This window comes from Apostichopus japonicus, chromosome 19, assembly GCF_037975245.1.
Source record: "Apostichopus japonicus isolate 1M-3 chromosome 19, ASM3797524v1, whole genome shotgun sequence".
NCBI lineage: Eukaryota > Metazoa > Echinodermata > Holothuroidea > Aspidochirotida > Stichopodidae > Apostichopus > Apostichopus japonicus.
Genome location: NC_092579.1, coordinates 7074517 through 7099835, shown reverse-complemented (window position 1 = coordinate 7099835; position 25319 = coordinate 7074517). Strand labels below are relative to the sequence as shown.

Below are 25319 nucleotides of genomic sequence, written 5' to 3'. Positions count from 1 at the left end.
GCAGGGTGAACACAAAAGAGATAGATGTAAGAGGATTAGTAGACAAGGGATGGAGAGAAGAAAGAAACCAACAGGAGGAAGAGGAGAGGTAGGAGATAAACTGTAGAGGGACAAAGAGTGACACATGACAGAATCATGGGATTCAGTTAGCCTGCATTGAATGGTGAATAAGCTATTTTAGTACCCACACACTTTCACAGTTCAAATGATGCCTAATAATTGCTGTTTGCAGATAATGACTACTACAATGAGAACAGAGTAGATAGTATTTTTGTTGTTTTTTTTGTGTGTAAATATAGAATGACACTTTTAAGAAACACAAGATAGTGGATTATAAAGTTGGAAACAACTGAACATTTTATGTAACAATTGCTTCTCGGCCTTTTGGCCAAGATCATGTGTAGTATCTGTTCTCTTTCGAGGGGAATGGTGATACACACCCGACGATGATCACACAGTCACAGTCCCGATTCAAGGGGACTAAGATTGAGAGCGGATCAGTCATTAGGTAGTTTGGTTTTCGTGCCCAGGTTCTTTCCTGGGTGACTTTTCATAAAAAGTATTTTACGTAACAATATATTTGAGATTTATTCAGGGAGTCATGGTGTCAGTTTTTCTCTCGTAAAAATTAGTCATTACAAAAATCATAGATCGACATGCAATGTAGTGCTCTTCAAAAACTTGTCACCCAATTCCAAATCCTTTGACAAAGTTGAAGTGGCACATTTTGGCACAGAGGCAAAAAGTATGTACTGTATTAAGTCAAATCTAGCCTAGTGTGCCTTTTAACCTTGATGAAATGTAAAGCACTGTTTATTAATTCTGTCCAAAGTATGGTATTTCTCCAAGTTTTCATATGTTTTTATTTTTGGTAGTCAAAAAGAGTCATGTGCATTTTATGGAGGCTTGCATATCATATCAAATACTGTAGCAAGGTTAAGTAATACTAATTGTTTAACCATCCTCCTGAAACTTTTATTTTTCTCTCCTTTTCTTCAGGGGCCATGGGTACAAGCCTGTTGGATAGAAATGGATATCTCTGCGGGTCATCAACAATTTCATACGCATTTTTGAGTGCTCACCTTGCCAATTCCTTATCAGTAAGTTTTCAGACGGACTTAAATCGGCGATGGAAACAGGGAACCCGAGGGACAATAAAAATGACTAACCAGTCCAAGCAATAGTCAAAATAATTTGTAATGAATGGAATCATATCGCTAACATCATTCTCCATTTTCAGTTACATTTTTTATTTCAAAATAATGAAAAGGAGAAACAATTCCATCATTCAAAGATATTTCCCTTCCTCCTTTGATGTTTGATATTAGTGAATTTTAGTGTACAATTTGATGAAGATACGTTGTGAATCACCTCGCGGGAAAATTTGATCAAATACATGCAAGTAGTACCCCGAGAAACCCCATGCAATTTTCTGGCAATGAGTGTACAGGTCAGTGTATATAAAATGACCATGCATGACCTCTGTACTCCCAGGCAGCTAACAAGCCAATTATAACAAAAGTAAATGCCCTCCTAGCTGTATTAAATTAAAATGAACTGTCAAACCAGAGTTTCACAGAAACATTTCACACCTGAGTGTAGGAATCAGCCAAATGTAATTGGTGTATCACAAAACCATGTAGTAATTAGATTGGTGCCTAACAAAGCTTCTAAAGATTTTTACATTTAGTCTCAATTTTAACGCAGCCCTGGCTGATTTCCTGCAGCACTACCGTTTTTTGAGTACAGTGCTGAGAGAATAGATTGGATAGGAACGTCTGGTACAAGTATATCATGCAAGTGTACTTAAAAGGGGCATAAATCTTAACTCCCCCATTGCTGAATTTCTGAAAATCATGTCCAAAATATACCCCAACATATACTTTAAAGGCATTGAAGACTCGCCCCAAACTGTGTGCCGCGCTCTGAAAAAGTTAACTTTCCGTTGCTTGCAAGAGAAGTTTTCTGCTTGTCGCTTCAAAATGCAGACAGTAATGAAACGTGATACCTTGTTATCTTTAGCTGGACCTGAGATGTCCATCGCTGTATCGTTTTTACACTGCTGTGGGTATTGACCGCAGCTGATTGTACTGACTGTACACTAGTGTCTAATTACCGAAGGTAGCAAGCTGTGTGCGTATTTTCTGGGATCGATGGTGGTGTCTAACACTTCTGTTACACCGCATTCGAAACTAGGTCAGATTACCGGAATTAGACGTTTCTTTTTGAGCGAGTCTTCACACCCTTTAAAGAATTCTGCAATCCTGCAAAAGGATATCTTTACAAGAAGTTTACACCTTTCGTCAATGCAATGATAGGTTGCTTGTAGGGTACAATTTTTAAGGTTACAAGCCGTATTCAGAAATGACTAAAAGTCAACATGAAAATGAAAACATCTCATATGTTTCCCTTTTAAAAGCAGTGGTAAATTTGGGGGTGCCAGGATACAAACAGGTAGACCATTGCCATAATTAGATTTATTTACCAACAGGGTTTTATTTCTTTGCCATAGCCCCTATTATTTGTAATTGGGAGATGGGAGGGGAGAAGTTTCATCTGAATGGTTATCATATGTGGCAGCAGCTATGGGTATAAGACCAAAAGCTAGTGTTCCAGCAAATTCCCGTATTTAGATAAAATCACACATAATAAACAGCATACACAATACCTTTCAATTTATTATTTTTATTTGGTCATGCGATAAACTATTTTTGCACTTAATAAAAGTGAAATATTTCTTATTGTGTGCTGAGCTGTTTGCAATTAGTCATGGTTGAGTTCAAGCTAGTAATAGTTAACTTTCAATACCATCTGTTAAAAGTATGCCGCCTACATTTGTACAGTGTGAATTGTTCTGTTCAGCAAAAGAATAGTTGTGAGGCTTTTCATATTAAGCATAGATGACTTGAAAATACAAAACAACACTTCACCAAAGCATATACTTATCTGATTTGCAGGTTAATTGAGAGGGAATAACTTTTTAAACTTACCGCAATCTCCAAAACTTGTAAACCTTACGAACATAGTCGTGTTCTTCCCGGAGTGAATTTGTCTGGACTGCCCAAATATTTCAAGTGCCTCCATCACTGGGTCTTGTTTCCAAAAAATCCCTTCCTAGACATTGCAGTGTTAACAAACATATCAGACCATTATAACATACATAAAGTTAGTGTGACTTTCAAATTATGAAGAATTCACAGAATGTTAGAGAAGTTAAACAAAGTTTAATTAATTAATTGAAGAGAATTGTTGGTGTAATTATGCAATAAATAATCAATACGAGATTGAGAGGCTCACTAATCTTTACCTAAATTCATTTTTTTTTTTTTTTTTTGGGTCGACTGGCAAGGGTACAGAAGTATATTACCATTAATTGTATGGGGGCAGGCAGGTTGGATATAGTTTTGTTCACATCTTCATGCAAGTAACGCTTTATCAAAAACAAGTGGCGCATTGTGCTATGGCAATAATAACAACTGAACAAACACTAGAGCACATTATCTCTACCACCATCTTTGGTCATCTATCAGCATGAGTTGGATTTGCTCACTTTCTTTGAAATTTAGCATCGAATAATAACATCTGGAACACAATTAAGGATAACTCACTGTTTAAATTAGGTTGAATATTAATTGACAAAATATGAATGGTTAAGCTCTATATGCCTACAGTAGTTAACTATGTGGCCTGTGTGGCACCAATAGCATAGATTTCAAATAGAATATACAGCTTTTACTGATGTAATATTGGCCATGCATTTTTTATTTTATTTTTATTTTATTGTTGCTACCACTTGTTAATACATAAATGCATTACTCAGTCCCATTGAATAGAAGATTTAAAATACTCGAAAAAGGTGTCTGTTACATACAATATCATACATAGAACTCACCAGTGGTTTGATTATCTTCCCTCAATATATAATTTTTTCCGTTCTTCCTGTGGCATTTTCATAAATCATATTCTGGCATCATATGCAACATTGCATAAAACAGTTCATTGAAATAAAGGTCAACTTTGACATAAAAAAGGTCATCCGTGTTCAAATTTGCTGAAAAGTTTTGAAGCTTTGCTTCTGGAACTTTGTACTCCTTGATTTGATTTTTTTTTTTTTAGCTAGATGCTGCAGAAAGTTATACAAGATGATTATAGGTGTGAGGTAAGATGGGCTCTGAAAAAGAACAGATGATTTCAACTCCACTTTAATCAGAAAAGGTCCCTTAAAACATAGATATATTCCATGCTATGCACATATTGGAGGAATAAATTAATTCAGAGTTAAATATATTTTGGCTTGTAGAAAGGGGAACTCAACCTAGGCCTTCAGGTGAACTTTCCCTTCCATTCCTACGGGCCCTGCCATAGTAAATCTGAAATTAGAGCAAGCAGATTTAATGTCCTAGAGATGCAACTACATGAATATGATTTGCTTTGGTTTCGATGATAATCGTAACCTATGCATTCATGATGGTGTATGTGTGTGTGAGTGCATTTGTGACGCCCAGCTTGTAAACACGATACCTCAAGAAGGGAAGACCAATTTCATATTTAGTGTGTAGAAGTACCACATTGAGTAAAAGAAGCCTATTGTGTTTGGTGGAGGTCAAAGGTACTTTGGGGTCACCAGGGGTGAAATTGTGGAAACCTTGTAAACACAATATCTCAATACTGGAAGCTTGGGCCGACTTTTAATGTAGTGTTTAGAAGTACCACATTGAGCTAAAGAAGCCTATTGTTTTTGGTGGAGGTCAAAGGTCATTTGGGGTCATCAGAGGTCAAATCGTGAAACCCTTGTAAACATGTACACCCTCACGTCGTATTCATGAAGAAAACTGCTCATGTTAGATCATCGAAACCAAAATGCATTTTTGCATTCTGGTTCTAGATTTTTGCATACTTGTTACAGTTTTGACCTTGGATTTAGCACGGTTCCAAATTTGCTACAGTGGTTGTGAAACTTATACAATACTAATAAGCATGAGTGAATTCATATTGGCATACACCCATACTCATATTCTAAAGAAACACAATGACATATTGTTTGCAGTCATGCATCAATGAAATCACACTTGTTTGCTTTATACAAATTAAAGACTAGTAAGAAATATTGTGTAGCATCCGTTATAGAAGTGGGTGACTTTATTTCCTATATATTAAGGAGTGTTACCTCAGTTGTTAACGCCGGTGCCTTTCAATTATATGGTGCCAAGTTTGAGTCACTCCAAGATTAATGTATGTCGTCTAGTTACAGAGTTGTTGACAATTCATAATCATGGATGTTAAATATGAATCTAAGAGACTGACTTCGGTCAGTTTGCGGCTTCTTCGCAAGTTCCTGCTTGCCTGGAGAGGATCTAAAATACATACAATACAATACAATACATACATATATATATATACTGATTGCCCTGTTTGAAATGCAGAGGCTATTGTTGTCAAAGTGTTATTGATTCCAGGCATGAGCTGGCAGTTTGTTGAAGATTTAGCTCCAATTGAGAAACTTTGCAATACAAGATCTAGTCCTGATGAGGAAAAGGAAACACAGACTAAAATATTTCCTCAACAAAAAAATATTTACCAAACGTCGTTCATTAACTTTATTCGACTGAAATTAGCCTCTGAAGAAGATCGTGCTAGCATCGAAAATGATAAATGACAGAAGTATTTTTTGTAGTTTGGGTAAAATTAATAAATCAAAAAAAGCTCACAAAGAGCTACCTTAATCTGTAAGGCTGATTACTGTAAGGCTGAGGGTAAACATAAACTTCATAAGTTAAAGCTTCAGAGTCTCCAACCAGAAGATTTTCTAAAATCTTTAAAAGACTTCCATTTGAAGAATTCACGAAATATACTGTTAAGCTTATTACTCTTACTTCCGATGGCTGGAAGGTCCTTCATATTTACATATTTTATAATGTGATAAACAGCTGCTCTGCAGGTAAATTAAAAAAAAGAGGCAGATATTTGAGAACAATTTGCTTCCAGTGTGTAAAGTAATGCTTGATTGCTTGATTCCCCCTTGTTTGTTTCTAAAACTGTTTGTGTCTTTTTTCAACGCATTGGAATACAATTTCATATTCATCAACTCCAATTTAAGTATGGTCACATATTACAGTCAGATGCAGAAATAAACATTTCTTACTTTTTCCATTTCTACTTCTGTTTTTGTTTTTGCTCAGTTGTTAAAAATGTATTTTTTAGAAAGTTACTGTAGTAAATTCTTTTTGTTTTTTTGGTTCATCAGAATTACCAGACAGCAAACTGGAACTTTGTGAGGTTGGGAATAGTCTATGGAATAAGTGAGTACATTGAGTTTAGACACCAAGCTGCACAGTCAGTAGGTGAAGAAAATATGTCACTTTAAAGTTTAGGCACATTAATCCATGGACCCATTCTTTTAAGAGGTGAGCGTGCATGTAACTTGAAAGCTCAGACACCTACAGTACTCAACATATTCTTTCAAGAAGTGAGTATATATGTCACTTCAAAGCTTAGGCACATTCATCCTAGGACCCATTCTTTGAATAGGTAAGTATATATGTCACTTTATAGCTTAGGAACTTTCATCCCTGGACCCATTGAATAGCTGAGTTTATATGACAAATTAAAGCTTAGGCACATTCATCCTAGTACCCATTGAATACTTACCAAGGTAAGTATGTATGTCACTTTAAAGTTTAGGCATATTCATCTTAGGACCCATTCTTTGAATAGGTAAGTATATATGTCACTTTAAAGCTTAGGAACTTTCATCCCTGGACCCATTGAATAGCTGAGTTTATATGACAAATTAAAGCTTAGGCACATTCATCCTAGTACCCATTGAATACTTATCAAGGTAAGTATGTATGTCACTTTAAAGTTAAGGCATATTCATCCTAGGACCCATTCTTTGAATATGTAAGTATATATGTCACTTCAAAGCTTAGGCACTCTCATCCATGGACCCATTCTTTTAAGAGGTGAGTATGCATGTAACTTGAAAGCTCAGAGACCTACAGTACTCAACATATTCTTTCAATAAGTGAGTATATATGTCACTTTAAAGCTTAGGCACATTCATCCATGGACCCATTTTTTGTATAGTTCTATTATTAAGCTCATACACCTTCATCTGTGGACTTGTCCTTTCCATAGGAGAGTATCCCTTTCAACCGTTCAATCAGCAAGTGCAGCAAAGCATTTTATAAAGCCGCAACCTAGTGGTTTTTTACTCTATAAGCAATCTGCTTTCATAATAGTCTCAAGTATAGCAAAAGCTTTACAGTTTGAGCTACTGATAGTTCCTTGTTTTATTCCAAGCCTTGGCATAGCTGTGGTTTTTGCTTGGTAGGCACCTTTGTATGTCATGATCAGGCACAGATAACAACAATAATGTGGAGATCTTTGATTAGCTTTTCATCTGCAATCGTTTAAAGGGATGCTCCAGTGGCTAAAATTGATTGGTCAACAAACTTGCTGGAACTTAGTTGTTAGGTAAAACCACATCCTTATAGTATTTTGTATGGCAAAGATTTGATTTATTTTCGAATTTGGCTACAGCAGATTGGATGACATGCTCAGGGCATTGTACTAAAAACCTTTTTCTTTTTTTATAGTTTTGAATTAACTTATTTCCAGTGGAGAATAATATTTCTACTAATAATTTTTTTTTATTTACGAAGTACTGAATATAGGGGACATTGTCAGTGTGTACATCAAGTGGATATAAGGTTGAGTATTGTAACATATCTCAACCAAAGCTGTCATCTTGGTTATACCAGATAGTATGTCATAATATCTGCAAAATAGGAATGTGCCATCATTTTTTAGTCATACTTATAATTATTTTTAATATTTGAGAACCGGTGCTGTGGCCGAGTGGATAAAGGCGGTGGCATTTGAAGTAATGAGGCTTAGCCATCGGAAGGTTCCGGGTTTGATACCTAGCTCGGTCATAGTAAGGTGGGTTTTTTATCCAAGAGCAATATACGGTTTTCCCATCTGAAACGACTTCTTAAATTGAAAAGATTCAAAATTTGAGTTAAAATGTTGAATTGGAAGTTACCCAACGTGTAAGTTGTAATCCATGAGCCCTTGTGGGCTTCTCCCACATTTGTGGTCGCTTGAGCGTCTTAAAAATAACTGCTGATTATGACTATTATTACTTTTTTTATTAATATTAATATTCATATTATTATACAACAATCTGCTAAATTGTTTTTAGGAACCCGAGTTAAGCCTTCTCATTCTTTCTCCTCAGCTCTGCTGGACTTTGCCTGCGGGATTTATCGTCGCTACGGCGGGTACGACCCTCCTTTCTCATACCTGGGTCACATCATAGGATTGCTCGTCGGACCCACGTTGGGACTTTTTGTCTTGAGGAACTACAAGCAAAAGTTGCATGATAGTTTAGGTTTGTGGTTAGCTATCACTTTGTATATAGTTTTTGTCATTTTGGTAGTCATATTTAACATCATACATCCAGTGGGCTCTATCCCAGGCAGCTGAAGATCTGGGATGTCTTGACTCTCTGAAGTTGTCCATCGCCAAGTTTTCCAAAGACTTACCAGAAAGACCTGCCAGTATTGTTTGACATCGAAAGACTCTCTGATTATTCAGATAAAATCCAAGATCTTTCCAAAACAAAAGACAAATCAAATAGAAAGAAAGAAAGCAGAAGGTACATCTGGAGGAATTTAAGTCTTTACGAAGAAAAATTATGCTGAGTATTAATTGTGATCAACAGGTAGCAGCCAGAGATAGTGTAGTTGTTGTGTGGGACCTTGGCAGCAAATTCTAAATGGTGAGCACCAGGTACTGTAGATTGAAAGAGGAACCGTTTGAAAGGAAATGAAAAAAAGAGATAAGGTACTTACTTGAAGGTGCAGAATGAATCAAAAGTTGAAGAAGAGTCTAACATTATTATTATTTGTGATACTAAGCTGGTTTGTGTTGGTTGAATTTATGTTGAAATATGTTCTCTGTTGGAAATAATTAAATATGTTTATTTTAGAAAAGAAAATCTGATACAAAAAAACAAAACAAAGTACTTTATGTCAAAATGTAATAAGAAAGACTAAGAGAATTTTACTCTGCGATTTATGCTGTTTTTTAATACTGCAAAAGTTTTATGAGACAAAAGGACGATGGAAGAAAAGGAATTGGGAAGGGATATATTTGTAAATGGCAGCTGAAGACAACATAGCTTATAGGACGGTTTAAAATGTCCTCAGATAGATACATTTATCGATACCAAGGAAATTGTAAAGATAGCGTCGCTGAAAATCAGACAGTATGCGATGAAAAAGTTAAGGTATATTCTGTAAAATATATGTGATGAGAGTGTACAGTAGAGGACTAAGCAGATCGTGTGGACAACAAATTATGAATACTTAGTAGACAACAATTATTTGTACTTTGCCGTCAGTAAAAATTGTTTTGAGGATTACAAACGTTCAGAAAAAAAAGCTTTATAAGGAGTTTTGATGTCAAATTTCCATTGTTGTTTAGTGAGTTGAAACAAACATTCAAAAATTGTCAATTAGTTTTGCTCTTATTTTGTTGGTTTATGAATCTTACAAATTTAAAGAAAAGCATTTTGAAGCTTGGTGTTCATTAAACATTAGATTAACAAATACTCTGTTGGAAAAAAAAATTCTTTATGTTTAATAACCTTGATGTACTTGTTTGAGATTATTTGTTATCTGATTGAATTGAAGAAAAATCTTCACATTTTAAGTAAAATTTGACAATCTTCTTGTGGCAATTCAGTGGAAAATATGTTTGGAGATTTCTTACGGAATATTGATCGTAAAAAGAAATTGGCTTTAGCAACCTGGACGTCATGAAGGCCTTGTGTTGTAACTGTTGAGTTTTGCATGTAGTATAATTGCAGAGAGTTCTAAGGTAAGTAAATGCTATTCAAAAAGGTTTTGATGCATCATGAGGTAACAGCTGTACTCATGTAGTTCATGGGAATAGACTGGTTACTCTGGAAACTTTGCTTTTTTTCAGAGATAAAAGTCATTATTTCTTTACAAGTAAATGAACAATGCAGAGCTGACTGTGAAATTAGAAACCAAAACTGAAAAAAAAAGCAAAGAAATGTTCGGCTAGAATTGGATTTGAACCAGTGACCTCATGAATATTATGAGTTCTATGTGCTACCAACTGATGACTATTCACCAAGCCTTTGTTTGTGGTGATTCCTATGTAGCCATTTCTTTGCTGGGGTTGCCCGTCAGAAGCCTTACATGCTTACATATTCATTCCAAAAAACCCTGAAAGTGACAGGAAGGTGGTTCAAAAGAAATTTTGGCTTTTCATGTATATATGTACATATATATATATACATACATATATATATATATATATATATATATATATATATATATGAAAAACTGACTTGGAAATTATAAACAAATTTGAAAAGAGCAAAGAATTGTGTGGGTTTGGTGCTTGGTATGTACAGACAGATATACATTTGCTAATATGTGCTAGAAAAGTCTTTGAAAGAAGTTTTAGCGCATTGCTGAATCGCCTTGGTAACTAGTATCTTTGATAAGTTCAAATCATTGATGTTTGCATGAGAATGAGTCTTGGCTTCGGTCCAGCTCATGCATTTACTAGAACACTTGTTGTTGATTTAAGACATCTTGGGTTTTACTGTGTGTCATGCAAATGTGATACACTGTTTTGTCAGTCTGCTAGGACAAGTTTTTCAACCATACAATGGGAAAAATTGACATATGGTTTCTTGAAAGGATAAGCACCATTCCTCAAGTTTGTCCACTAATTAGTTGCACCATATTGATGTTATTGGGTAAATGAAAAAATTTCAGAGATTTCCAAATATGGTATTAAAGATTAGACCTACATTGAATTTTGCGCTACATGCAAGATTTTCGACACTTCTGGAAAGCTGTTAATAACTCACTTCTTATGGGTGGGTATTCAAATGGATGTCTACACTTGTATCACATCATCAGATTGATGAATATCCAATATTATATGAAGATATGACATGTGTTGGTTTTAATTGGTGACACAGAGGTACAACCAAGCTGTAATTGCAGCTGACGGCTGTTACCATTGAAGGCAGTTGATGAGTGACAGATTTATGCCTCCGACTATTGGATTAATCAATACCTTAGACTATTGGATTAATCAATACCTTAGACTATTGGATTAATCAATGCCTCCATCAAACTAATTGCACTCACTAAGTAAAGTGTGACTCAAGACAGTGTGTCATGTTTGTTTTCAAAATGAAAACCAACTGGTACAGATTATCAATGTCATTAATGGTTGGATATACACAGTGGCGGAGCTAGGGGTATTGGTCAGGAGGGGCGAGAATGGTCTGTAGGGGCGCTTTCGACACTATCTAAGCGGAGCGCCATCACAGGTTGGCGCGTAGCATACATAAATTTTTTGAGTAAAGATACTCCTTAGATCGCCGGAAATGACCCTTTCCGGGCCTGGCTAATTTGCAGATAAACGAAGAATAAATAGGTGTCATCGCCAAATTACACCAACAAAATGTGACAAATGTCAATAGGTAGATGAGAGCGCAATAAAAAAGTGAATAATCGCGAATAAGTAAAAAGTGTTAAAGAGCTGAAAAGGGCGCCAGCAGTCCATTTGGGTCCGTCAGGGGGGGCATCCGCCCCCCCCCCCTGACTGTATGGACGCTCCGCCACTGGATATACAGTTAATGGTTGGATATATGCAGCTGTGAGTTACACAGAGAATTTGAAAATCACAAAACCATAACTTATTGTTGAAGGTTTGTAATTAAGTAAGTTAAGTGTTTCTGATTTCTTCCAATTCTTGCAATAGCTGCCTTGTTATATTTTGAGGTTGGATGTTATTCATTTTTTTTGGGTGGAATATGGTATGATGAGTATAAATCATGGATTTTCAAGGTTTCAGGTTGGGCAATGAGTAGAGAGTGCTTCATGCTTAGCTTCATAGCACGAGAATTAATATCGAGATTGCATGGATCCAGAAGTGTCTTGTATAAACATGTGCTACTTTGTATTTATTGTACAAAAGAGTTCACTTAAAAAAAAGTAGATGCATTAACACTTCTCATCAAGTTAGATTAATGTCTATGCTTTAATGAGAGAAAGTAAATATGTCATCTCTGCAAAATTGGTTTGTGCAGGGATTCACCAGTGTCTTGATTATTAGAGGTATATTTCAAATTTGACTACTTGCTAATGGAGAAATTTAGGAGCAAATATATGTGTTAGAGATGAGTGGTAATAGTGTCCTCATGTTAGAGATGCTGTAATAAAAGTATAGAGGTAAGAAAGGTAGGAGTCAAAGCACCTCCGCAAGAGGCAGCTATGCTACTCAAAGAAAATGTGAGGTGGTGGAAAAGCAAGCATCTCGTGTTGGTACTACTTACCTTCAGTGGAGAATGGCTGGCTTACATAGTTATCGTTACCATGATGATTTGGGAATACAATGGTTGTCACAAAATTGTGACTATCATGCAAATAGTATTTCTGGAATTTTCATAATATGTTCATTGTAACTTTGTAGCCTTTTTTATTAGCAATCAAGCTGTTTTGCTGCCTGAGCATGAAGTTCCTGTATTATTGATGTAGTGAGACATCAAATTAGATGAGCTTAATTTCAAAAGTGAATCAAGATGTAACAATTTGGCCATGTGAGTGTTCAGTAATTAGAAGTAAACTATTCCACTGTTTAATTACAGTAAAAGCAGTGATTATACAGGAAATACTTAGATATGCAGCTAGGGTAAGTGGTGATCCATTGATTGGTGACTATACAAGAAATACTAGAAGGAGCAACTACATGCACTAGTGTTGATCCAATAAGCAGTGACAACTATACAGGAAGAACTAAAATCATCAACGATGTCAGTTTTGATCCAGTGACAGTAGTGACTACACAGGAAATACTAAAAAGGGCAATTATATTCTAGTGCTGATCCAGTAAAGTGGTGACTATACAAAATACTAAAAGATAGAACTATGCTTCCTTTGATCCAGTAAGAGGTGACCTTTATACAAGTGTTGGATAAGTAAGTACTGAAGATAGCCTACAGGAAATACTAAGAGATGCAATGATGCTAGGGGTTGATCCAGGAAGTAGTGACTATACAGGAAATACTTGCAGGAACAACTATCCTAGTGATGATTGAATATTAGTGGCAACTACACAGAATGTGCAAAAAGAAACAACTATATATATGCTAGTTTGCTCCAGACAGAGGACTATAAAGGAAATACTCAAACGACTATGCCAATGATGATCAAGGAATCAATAAACAGGAAATACTGAAAATGCAAATATGCTAGTGTTCATCCAGTAAGTAGTATCTATATATAGCCCACAGGAAATTTTAAGAGTTGCAATAACGTGGGCTTGATCCAGTAAGTAGTGCAGAAATACTAGAACTGACAACTATCCAGTGATGATCCAATGAGAAGTGACTACACTTCAGGACTAATAGAAGGAACCACTATATGCTATTGTTGATCCAGTAAGTAGTGACTACACAGCAGATATGTTAAAAGGCCTTTGTTATTGTTGATCCAGTAAGTAGTGACTACACCACAGATATAGAAGAAGGGCACTGTTATTGTTGATCCAGTAAGAAGTGACTACACCGCAGATATAGTAGAAGGCCACTGTTATTGTTGATCCAGTAAGTAGTGTCTACACTGCAGATATAGTAGAAGGCCACTGTTATTGTTGATCCAGTAAGTAGTGACTACACTACAGATATAGTAGAAGGTCACTGTTATTGTTGATCCAGTAAGAAGTGACTACACTGAAGATATAGTAGAAGGCCACTGTTATTTGATCCAGTAAGTAGTGACTACACTACAGATATAGAAGAAGGCCACTGCTATTGTTGATCCAGCAAGTGGTGACTACACTGCAGATATAGTAGAAGGCCACTGTTATTGTTGATCCAGGAAGTAGTGACTACACTGCAGATATAGTAGAAGGCCACTGTTATTGTTGATCCAGCAAGTGGTGACTACACTGCAGATATAGTAGAAGGCCACTGTTATTGTTGATCCAGCAAGTGGTGACTACACTGCAGATATAGTAGAAGGCCACTGTTATTGTTGATCCAGCAAGTGGTGACTACACTGCAGATATAGTAGAAGGCCTCTGTTATTGTTGATCCAGCAAGTGGTGACTACACTGCAGATATAGTAGAAGGCCACTGTTATTGTTGATCCAGCAAGTGGTGACTACACTGCAGATATAGTAGAAGGCCACTGTTATTGTTGATCCAGCAAGTGGTGACTACACTGCAGATATAGTAGAAGGCCACTGTTATTGTTGATCCAGTAAGTAGTGGCTATACTGTCGATATAGTAGAAGGAATTACTATGCTATTGTTGATCCAGTAATTAAAGTAGTTAATATTCAGAAAGTAATAGAACAACTAGTTGCTATGATGTTACACAAAGTAGGTACTTATCTACAAACAAATCAGTCAAAAATATTCTTCAGTCACCTTTTTACCAATCCAGGCATAAGTTTGTGCCAAATGTGCCAGCCATGTAAGTACCAGTAGTGAGTTAAGAGGCAGTGTGTAGTGATCATTTTCCTAATTATTATTGTCTACCATGGGTTCATCCATCTCTTTAGGGTGTTGGAGGTAAATAATATGTTCAATATTCATGATTGATCAGGATCAAGATGTGACTACCATCTCATGTAGTCTATTGTTAATATGTAAACTTGGAATTTGGGTTTAAAAAAATATGCTAAACTGTCTTAAATATGTTGCAGAGACTATGCAGGGAATGTTAAGTATCCAGAAAAACTAAAATATGTTCATGAAATGGTCACTGGTACACTACAATTGCAGTTTGTATCTGGTGGACTCTAAGAAGTTGGAATAATCTCTTTTCTTTTTTCTTGCTGTATTCTTGTTTATCATTGAAGTCAATGTGTATGCTAATTTGTTGGAAAAGGAAACATATTGTCTGTCCTTCCTCACAGATTCTTTTGGGAGGTAAATGGCAATCTATTTAATCAACCAGGAATCAAACTTTGGACCAAACTAGGGATTTTTTTATCAATTTCCCGATATACAATAAGATAGATGTTTGTGGTAAATCAGATATTTTTAGATGTTTTTCTCTCTTAACTTCCATGTGATCATTTGATTCTTTCAACATTTGGTCATCTGTCTTGCCAACTTATTTTGCAGATTTCTTTGTAATATGCTCTGACAAATGTTTCAACTCTGTGAGGAAATTGAATATCAGCCCTGAGTGGTATGAAATAGTGCCATGTAGGGATTAGTTTTTTGAGCAGAATGTAAGGTAGCACACTATTGTGAAATAATTATAGTTACTGCCAATTTCAGTTTATTTTTTTCCAGTATGAATATATGCAAATACTTTAAATTTATAAATAGGATTGCAAATATGAGGCAAAATACAGATGTGTGTAGTGTGGGGTGGGGTACAACACAACAATTTCAATAGGGTTAAGGGTTCAGACTTGAGTAGGGCCCTAAGTTACGAAAGACAATTTTTTACTTTTCTGAGGCTACAAGAGGATTCAATAAATTTTGTTGCTCTTTTCCATTGTCTAAAATTTACCCGTCAGTTTTCGATGTATCGTTAACATATATCAGTTTGTAATGGACCCTTTGTGTGTTTACCTTTAAGCATCACCTAATTTGGATCCTGTGGGGTTAAACACTGAGTTTTCAGAGCAGGGAAAATATATACTTTTGTTCCTTCTAAAAACTGGCACTCTTAACTTATTTTAACAGCTTGCAAAAGTGGATGGGTCGCATATAACATAGTACTCACTAACTAAAGCATGCCTTACAGTTTATTTTGTGATAAAAGGAGTATGATAATATCATTACATCCCATAAAATATGCAGTTTATATATGCATGTGGACATTCTTATTTATTACAGTTGACAGCTACAGTTTGCATTAGGAAATTGCAGTTTTTCAATTTTGTACCTCAAAGCCCAGAAATAATGTTGGTCTTATGTTAGTTGTATTGGTAATTATAGATCTACTGTAAATACCTTCAACTTTGAACGTAGACTTTGCACATGGATCACATGGCTACATTAGAAAAGGATATGTGTTAGTACAATCAGGTAATCACATCACATGTACTGGCCAGAATTAGATCAGCCTCTCTTTTGCATCTACCCATTGCAAGACGTATGTTGGTAATGATTGAGAGTGCAGCTTTTAGTTTTAATTTTATTCTCTTAAGTTTATATGATCATAGAAGTGTTAGAGACTGGTAACATTTTACAAATTATACAAGCACAAAATTGATGATGGCATTGAACTTAGTAAGAATGAAAGAAAGTGAAAAAGAGTTAAACTAGAATAAAAAGTCATAATCGGCTTAAGTGAAGTAAAGCAAAACACGGAGAAGGACATCAGCACCATACCACTTATAAAGAGTTGAAACAATCAATTACGAAAGGTTTCTTTTATTTTATAGCTATTTCATAAGCTAGTATTGTGCAATATTTTCATCATCAGTTGTGAAGAAGACTATTCACCATTATTTATACCCTGAGTAAATTAATTTATCAGTATTGACCAATATTTATAAATCTAGTTCACTTAGTAGTATTTTTTTGTTTCTCATTTTTCTTTTCCCCTCACAAACTTTTTGTAATACGTAGTTATGGAACTTCCCAATTTTGTTTTCAACAGTTTTTTCTTGTCATCCGTGTGAAACGTGTTAAAGTGAAGTGTTAGAGACTGGTAACATTTTACAAATTATATAAACACAAAATTGATGATGACATTGAACTTAGTAAGTGGTAAAGGAAAAATAGAATGAAAGAAAGTGAAACAGTTAAACTGGAAGAATAAAGTCATAATCAGCTTAAATGAAGTAGAGCAAGACATGGAAGAGGGCATCAGCACCACACCACTCATAAAGAGTTGAAACAATCAATTACGAAAGGTTTCTTTTATTTTATTGCTATTTTATAAAGCTAGTATTGTGTAATATTTTCATCATCAGTTGTGAAGAAGACCATTCACCAATATTTATACCCTGAGTAAAATAATTTATCAGTATTGACCAATATTTATAAATCTAGTTCACTTAGTAGTATTTTTTGTTTTTCATTTTCTTTTCCCCTCACAAACTTTTTGTAATACGAAGTTATGGAACTTCCCAGTTTTGTTTCCAACATTTTTTTCTTGTCATCTATGAAACTTGTTATGGTGAAACGAAACAGCCCAGTTTTGTTTTCAACAGTTTTTTTCTTGTCATCTGTGAGACTTGTTATGGTGAAACGCAACAGTCATCCGACAACGAACCCATAGCTTAAGCAAATGTATGAAAAAGAAAATTCATTGGTCTGATGCCAGGGGCAGGTCCTTTGAGCAATTTTGTTTTTTTCTGGATAGATTGTAAATTTTCATAATTTTTTGGATGCTTCTTTGTAATGATATAATTATTATATATATGGTGAATCAGTTGCTTGCTTTCCAGCTGTTTGGGATGTATGATGGGTTTATGTACATGATGCTTTTCCTCCGGAATCTCAGTTTCAAGTCACGCAGAAAGGGGAAGAGATGTCATCCCTTTTAGGGAGGAAACTGTTCGTATTTTGTGTAATTTGACCATCAAAAATAAATGTGAAACAATTGGAACATTCTATTGTTAATTCATTTATTCGTTTTATTATCAATATGCATCCATATATCCTGGCATCCCTGCATTGCTTTAGGAGAGGAGGACAACTAACCCGTTGGTAGAGATCTTACTGAAGTTTGCCTGCAGAGTTTCCCTTTAATGGCAGACGTGGAAGGTGACCATCATCCTGATATGTTGCTGTAGCCACGGTGACCTGAGAGTTGTATTTCTATTTAGTGAAAGGGAGCAAAACCGTTTGGAAAGGTGAATTTTGAACTTGTCCTCACAATTGAGTATATATATTTGCAAGAAAGCAAAATGGCGTCATACTAGCTGCATGCATGGCTGTACGTACTAAAGCTATCTGCGATACATTGCATTGACTAGTATTGTTTAACCAAAATGTAGTCGTGTGTAGTCAATAGTTCTTTACATTACCGGGGTGTTAGCTCAGTGGTTAACGCCGGTGCCTTCCAATTATAAGGTCCCCGGTTCGAGTCACTCCAAGATTAATGTATGTCGTCCAGTTACAGAGTTGTTGACAATTCATAATCATGGACGTTAAATATGAATCTAAGAGACTGACTTCGGTCAGCTTGCGGCTTTGATAAGCCAATGAGGCTTCTTCGCAAGTTCCTGCTTGCAGGAGGATCTAAAATACATATATAGTTACATGTGACAGTTCATGCTTAAATTAAAACACAAAAGGCCATCTGGAGCAATTTATTTGTGGAACTTTTTGAAAATTCCTTGGGCATTTTTTTTTCCATTTGTAGTTCAGAAGTCCTGGTTTGGGTATTGGAACTTGCCCTCCAACACAAAATGGAACGAGATTGACTTTTTCGACAATTCCTGACACCTTGTAATTCATAAAAAATACAAAACCTTGGTAATAGGAACGAATTTATCAAAAATCCATAATTCAATAGAGCCTTCCTTGCTGATTCAAGTCACCTTGCATGAAAATTGTGATAATCATTGACAAAATAGTTGAAGCCATCACATAGATACCTAACCAACATATACGAAGAAATGGCTAGATATACGCCTGCGATGTCTGGCATTTAAGCACATTTTTCAGTATTCGTGTCATAATGTAATCGCATTAAAATGTTCAAAATAGTAAACCTTCTAAAAACAGACTTAACCAAACATTGAAGGTCCATACTTTATTTGAACTTGAAACATAGACAAAAAGCAAATAACAATTCTCGAAAAGTTTTCCCATGTGTAGATGTATAAATAAAATGGCACATGAAACACAGTTTCTCATCACTTCTAATTGAGGTTTGTCAAATTGAGTTTCTTCACTTTCTAATTGAGGCCACTACTTTGGAAATAAAATTGACAAGTGCTGTCGCAGATCTCTGTCTTTGAAATCCCTTTATTCTGATCAAATCATGGACTCTCGTTGTATAATTAACAATACCAAACAAAATGTCAATAGTGTCCAACCCCAAAATTCGATTTTTAAGACATGGACCTTTTAGGTAATTGTCCAAGTAACCTTTGCAGACAAGTCAGTCTATCTGAGTGTAGGACTTCACATAATTGACCTTCCTCGTTGCTGACAAATCTTCGTTCCCAGAAATATCACGTTTTGCAGCTGAATATATGGTATGTTTATTGGAAAATTAGTTATTTCATTTTTCATCCATTAGTTATTCATTAAGTAGCTAATCTTGATAAGTTAAACACAAACAAAACCGTTTTTTATATAGTTGTTGTAATAATCATTATCGTACGTAGTTTTTATAGACTTATATAAGTTAACTGGTTGTCGGCAGAAAAAAACTTCATCAATCATATAGTAGACTAATGACTGAACAGTATTTTGCATGGTTTTGCCTCACCTATCAGCATTACGTTAAAGGAGATTGCAATTAATCAAGTTTAAGAGAATCTGTAATTTTGTTTTTCACCATTTCTTTTTGAATTGATCTGTAATTAATAATTTCATTCAATTCCTTAAGAAGCGTGAAAGCATTATATATATATATATATATATATATATATATATATATATATATATATATATATATATATATATATATATATATATATATATATATACGGAGAAGTATTGCTGTCGAAATTTATTTGGCAAACAGTATAAACAAAACCAACATTATTCATACGGCTGTTTTGACGTTAATACTGAGTAAATGGGATATATGTTAAACGATATCGCAAATTTCTGAGTAAAGCTGTCGATTGCCCTTGAGATATTGTATAATTGCATAATTATATGTTCAGTATTTAATAAAGTAATGAATCGGCATAGTTTGATTTCAGCATGCCTAAATCTCCAAGATGTTTCAGCTTCTCCATCCCTCGGTTAACGGTTAGTTCTCTTGTTCCTTGTTTATCTCATATCGTTGTTTCTCATGTTGCTTTTTTGTTGGTTTTTTACCCACCTTTGTCGTACTTCCAATTTGTCAAACTTGTCTTTTTTTCTCCCTTTTTTTAATTAGTCAAATTTTCCCAATTTGACTAAACTTTCTTAATAGCTGCAATTATTAGTTTGCGTTTCTATCAACAACTTCGAACAGGCCCTTGACACTCTTATAGTTTGCTTCCCACAAGTGCCACAACAACACGCGGGGAAATTACGAAAGACAATCTGAGAAATAAATATGGTAACGCTCCACTAACTTATGAAGGCCAAATAGTTTGGAATCCGTCCGTGGACAATATGTTAATTGTAATATTACAAGGATTTCTTTAAAGGGAGTGCAGAGCCTAAAACTTTTTGACTGATGAAAACGGAACAAACTCGTAACTTGCAAGACATTCAGGTGAACTTTGATTTCAATTTCGACATGACATTCTCAAGATCATAACCGGTTAAGTTGATGCATTTAAGACAGAAATTGAAGGAATAAAATATGTGTGGTTTCATAATGCACGTTGACGTAACTCTCGTATTTGTTATCGCAAAACAGAATTATATCAACTGTTCTAATTAAACAATTCGGGATCTCACTGTCACATAGCCTCCACCACATTCATATAAAGCGGGAGGCCCGGGTTCGAATCCCGATGGAGGCTGGAAGTTTTTTCACTGTTCTTGATTTTCCAAATCATTACGATTTCAATTATATATATATATATATTTAGTGTTTGCACGGGTTATCCGGGTACCCGCCCGACGCGATCCTACCCGGTTCCTAATTTATTACCCGAATCCTACGATAAGTGTGATTTAAGAAAAAAAAAATTGGCAAACCGACGGTTACGCAGATTTCCCTTTGACTTTGTGGTGTTAGGCTACAATGTGGTCGAAGATAACAGCAATAACGAAAGTACCCGCCCGACGTAATACTACCCGGTTCCTAATTTAATACCCGAATCCTACGCAAAGTGTGATTGTTTAAAAAAAAAATTGCAAACCGATGGTTAGGCAGATTTCCCATTGACTTAGTGTGTTGTTAGGCTACCATGTGTTCGAAGATAACAGCAATAACGAAAGCTTTCCATAGATAATAGATATCTTATAACTGCGTCACAATTTCAGCTAATAAACAAATGGCTAGGCTACATTTCCCCCATTGACTTAGTGTGGTGTTAGGCAACCATGTGGTCGAACGTAACAGCAATAACGAAAGTATTCCATGGATGTCTTATAACTGCGTCACAACTGCAGCAAATAAACAGATGGTTAGGCTTAGCTAGATTTCTCATTGACTTAGTGTGGTGTTAGGCTACCATGTGGCCCAGTATTATTTATTCATTCGTTTATTTCATAGAAGGAAAGGCTGACAAGGAATTTTACGAGATGTTTATGGATTATAGACGGGATAACTAAAAATACCTACGTATTTGAACATGAAAACATTGTCAGTAGAGAATATAATGCATTTATTACAGCATCCAATATGTAATTTCTTGAAAATCGTGATACACGAGGGTAAACAATTTTTTCCGGGTACCCGGATACCCGACGGGTAACGGCCCTCGGGTACCCGGTTCCCGATTTTTGGACCCGTGTAAACACTAATATATATATATATATATATATATATATATATATATATATATATATATATATATATATAACACATTGTTCATTTCACACATATGTTCAAGGTAAATTGATTCCATCCGTTGCTCCTTTTTTTATACGGTTACATCACTTCAATTTGCACCACGTTCCTTCGAACGAACACCGACTATACGGATTGTTTATTGTTGTTGTTTTTTCTTCAATAACCCCCTCCATTTTCAATCAAATCGTACGCCGCGGTATTTTCTCTGTCCTCAACAACTTTTGGAAGGTGACAGTGAAAAGGCTCCCGGAAACGACACGCCCCTGACTATAGCTTGATATTTACTTCTTCTACAATTTGATTTGCTATTTACTAATTATGAATATGCAGTCTTCACTTTCTAATTGAGGCCACTACTTTGGAAATAAAATTGACAAGTGCTGTCGCAGATCTCTGTCTTTGAAATCCCTTTATTCTGATCAAATCATGGACTCTCGTTGTATAATTAACAATACCAAACAAAATGTCAATAGTGTCCAACCCCAAAATTCGATTTTTAAGACATGGACCTTTTAGGTAATTGTCCAAGTAACCTTTGCAGACAAGTCAGTCTATCTGAGTGTAGGACTTCACATAATTGACCTTCCTCGTTGCTGACAAATCTTCGTTCCCAGAAATATCACGTTTTGCAGCTGAATATATGGTATGTTTATTGGAAAATTAGTTATTTCATTTTTCATCCATTAGTTATTCATTAAGTAGCTAATCTTGATAAGTTAAACACAAACAAAACCGTTTTTTATATAGTTGTTGTAATAATCATTATCGTACGTAGTTTTTATAGACTTATATAAGTTAACTGGTTGTCGGCAGAAAAAAACTTCATCAATCATATAGTAGACTAATGACTGAACAGTATTTTGCATGGTTTTGCCTCACCTATCAGCATTACGTTAAAGGAGATTGCAATTAATCAAGTTTAAGAGAATCTGTAATTTTGTTTTTCACCATTTCTTTTTGAATTGATCTGTAATTAATAATTTCATTCAATTCCTTAAGAAGCGTGAAAGCATTATATATATATATATATATATATATATATATATATATATATATATATATATATATATATATATATATATATATATACGGAGAAGTATTGCTGTCGAAATTTATTTGGCAAACAGTATAAACAAAACCAACATTATTCATACGGCTGTTTTGACGTTAATACTGAGTAAATGGGATATATGTTAAACGATATCGCAAATTTCTGAGTAAAGCTGTCGATTGCCCTTGAGATATTGTATAATTGCATAATTATATGTTCAGTATTTAATAAAGTAATGAATCGGCATAGTTTGATTTCAGCATGCCTAAATCTCCAAGATGTTTCAGCTTCTCCATCCCTCGGTTAACGGTTAGTTCTCTTGTTCCTTGTTTATCTCATATCGTTGTTTCTCATGTTGCTTTTTTGTTGGTTTTTTACCCACCTTTGTCGTACTTCCAATTTGTCAAACTTGTCTTTTTTTCTCCCTTTTTTTAATTAGTCAAATTTTCCCAATTTGACTAAACTTTCTTAATAGCTGCAATTATTAGTTTGCGTTTCTATCAACAACTTCGAACAGGCCCTTGACACTCTTATAGTTTGCTTCCCACAAGTGCCACAACAACACGCGGGGAAATTACGAAAGACAATCTGAGAAATAAATATGGTAACGCTCCACTAACTTATGAAGGCCAAATAGTTTGGAATCCGTCCGTGGACAATATGTTAATTGTAATATTACAAGGATTTCTTTAAAGGGAGTGCAGAGCCTAAAACTTTTTGACTGATGAAAACGGAACAAACTCGTAACTTGCAAGACATTCAGGTGAACTTTGATTTCAATTTCGACATGACATTCTCAAGATCATAACCGGTTAAGTTGATGCATTTAAGACAGAAATTGAAGGAATAAAATATGTGTGGTTTCATAATGCACGTTGACGTAACTCTCGTATTTGTTATCGCAAAACAGAATTATATCAACTGTTCTAATTAAACAATTCGGGATCTCACTGTCACATAGCCTCCACCACATTCATATAAAGCGGGAGGCCCGGGTTCGAATCCCGATGGAGGCTGGAAGTTTTTTCACTGTTCTTGATTTTCCAAATCATTACGATTTCAATTATATATATATATATATTTAGTGTTTGCACGGGTTATCCGGGTACCCGCCCGACGCGATCCTACCCGGTTCCTAATTTATTACCCGAATCCTACGATAAGTGTGATTTAAGAAAAAAAAAATTGGCAAACCGACGGTTACGCAGATTTCCCTTTGACTTTGTGGTGTTAGGCTACAATGTGGTCGAAGATAACAGCAATAACGAAAGTACCCGCCCGACGTAATACTACCCGGTTCCTAATTTAATACCCGAATCCTACGCAAAGTGTGATTGTTTAAAAAAAAAATTGCAAACCGATGGTTAGGCAGATTTCCCATTGACTTAGTGTGTTGTTAGGCTACCATGTGTTCGAAGATAACAGCAATAACGAAAGCTTTCCATAGATAATAGATATCTTATAACTGCGTCACAATTTCAGCTAATAAACAAATGGCTAGGCTACATTTCCCCCATTGACTTAGTGTGGTGTTAGGCAACCATGTGGTCGAACGTAACAGCAATAACGAAAGTATTCCATGGATGTCTTATAACTGCGTCACAACTGCAGCAAATAAACAGATGGTTAGGCTTAGCTAGATTTCTCATTGACTTAGTGTGGTGTTAGGCTACCATGTGGCCCAGTATTATTTATTCATTCGTTTATTTCATAGAAGGAAAGGCTGACAAGGAATTTTACGAGATGTTTATGGATTATAGACGGGATAACTAAAAAATAGTAATCGCAAGTGGCTTTTTACTAATCGTTTCTTCCAAATGCGATCAAATTGCGCGAATCGCGCAATCTCGAGGCTAATGCGAGCCCTGGGCCTGCATAATAGATAGTAGTAGTAACAACTGTTCAAGAGCTAAATTGAATATTTATATGGTTTGATCCAATAGACGTGCACGAGCAAGCATAAGCAGCGGCGGCAGTGCGATGTTAGTAGTAATGCTAATTATAATGAAATAATTAATTCATTAACAAGTTAATGAAAGAAACAAAAGCAAATAAAAATTATTGAGGAAGGTTTTATACCTTATCTTAAACCTACGTATTTGAACATGAAAACATTGTCAGTAGAGAATATAATGCATTTATTACAGCATCCAATATGTAATTTCTTGAAAATCGTGATACACGAGGGTAAACAATTTTTTCCGGGTACCCGGATACCCGACGGGTAACGGCCCTCGGGTACCCGGTTCCCGATTTTTGGACCCGTGTAAACACTAATATATATATATATATATATATATATATATATATATATATATATATATATATATATATATATAACACATTGTTCATTTCACACATATGTTCAAGGTAAATTGATTCCATCCGTTGCTCCTTTTTTTATACGGTTACATCACTTCAATTTGCACCACGTTCCTTCGAACGAACACCGACTATACGGATTGTTTATTGTTGTTGTTTTTTCTTCAATAACCCCCTCCATTTTCAATCAAATCGTACGCCGCGGTATTTTCTCTGTCCTCAACAACTTTTGGAAGGTGACAGTGAAAAGGCTCCCGGAAACGACACGC

At 35.3% G+C, this 25319-nt stretch overlaps 1 protein-coding gene, 1 long non-coding RNA gene and 1 pseudogene across 9 annotated transcripts in view; all 3 read left to right on the top strand.

Moving 5' to 3' along the window:
* Positions 1–17658, top strand: part of LOC139960107 (rhomboid-related protein 3-like) — a 117296-nt gene extending 99638 nt beyond the window's left edge. For all 8 annotated transcript variants that reach the window (XM_071958219.1, XM_071958216.1, XM_071958215.1 and 5 more), the window contains 3 exons: positions 1000–1100; positions 6245–6299; positions 8243–17658. In XM_071958219.1, the coding sequence (XP_071814320.1) occupies positions 1000–1100; positions 6245–6299; positions 8243–8490 (404 nt within the window). In that variant the 3' untranslated portion in view covers positions 8491–17658. The remainder of the gene's footprint in view (positions 1–999; positions 1101–6244; positions 6300–8242) is intronic.
* On the top strand, positions 369–580 carry LOC139960725 (U2 spliceosomal RNA; annotated as a pseudogene).
* Positions 17659–23816: 6158 nt separating the features above from the next.
* On the top strand, positions 23817–25020 carry LOC139960008 (uncharacterized). The gene is made up of 2 exons (XR_011790279.1): positions 23817–24717; positions 24758–25020. It is a non-coding gene; the product is annotated as an uncharacterized lncRNA (long non-coding RNA).
* Positions 25021–25319: the final 299 nt, after the last annotated feature.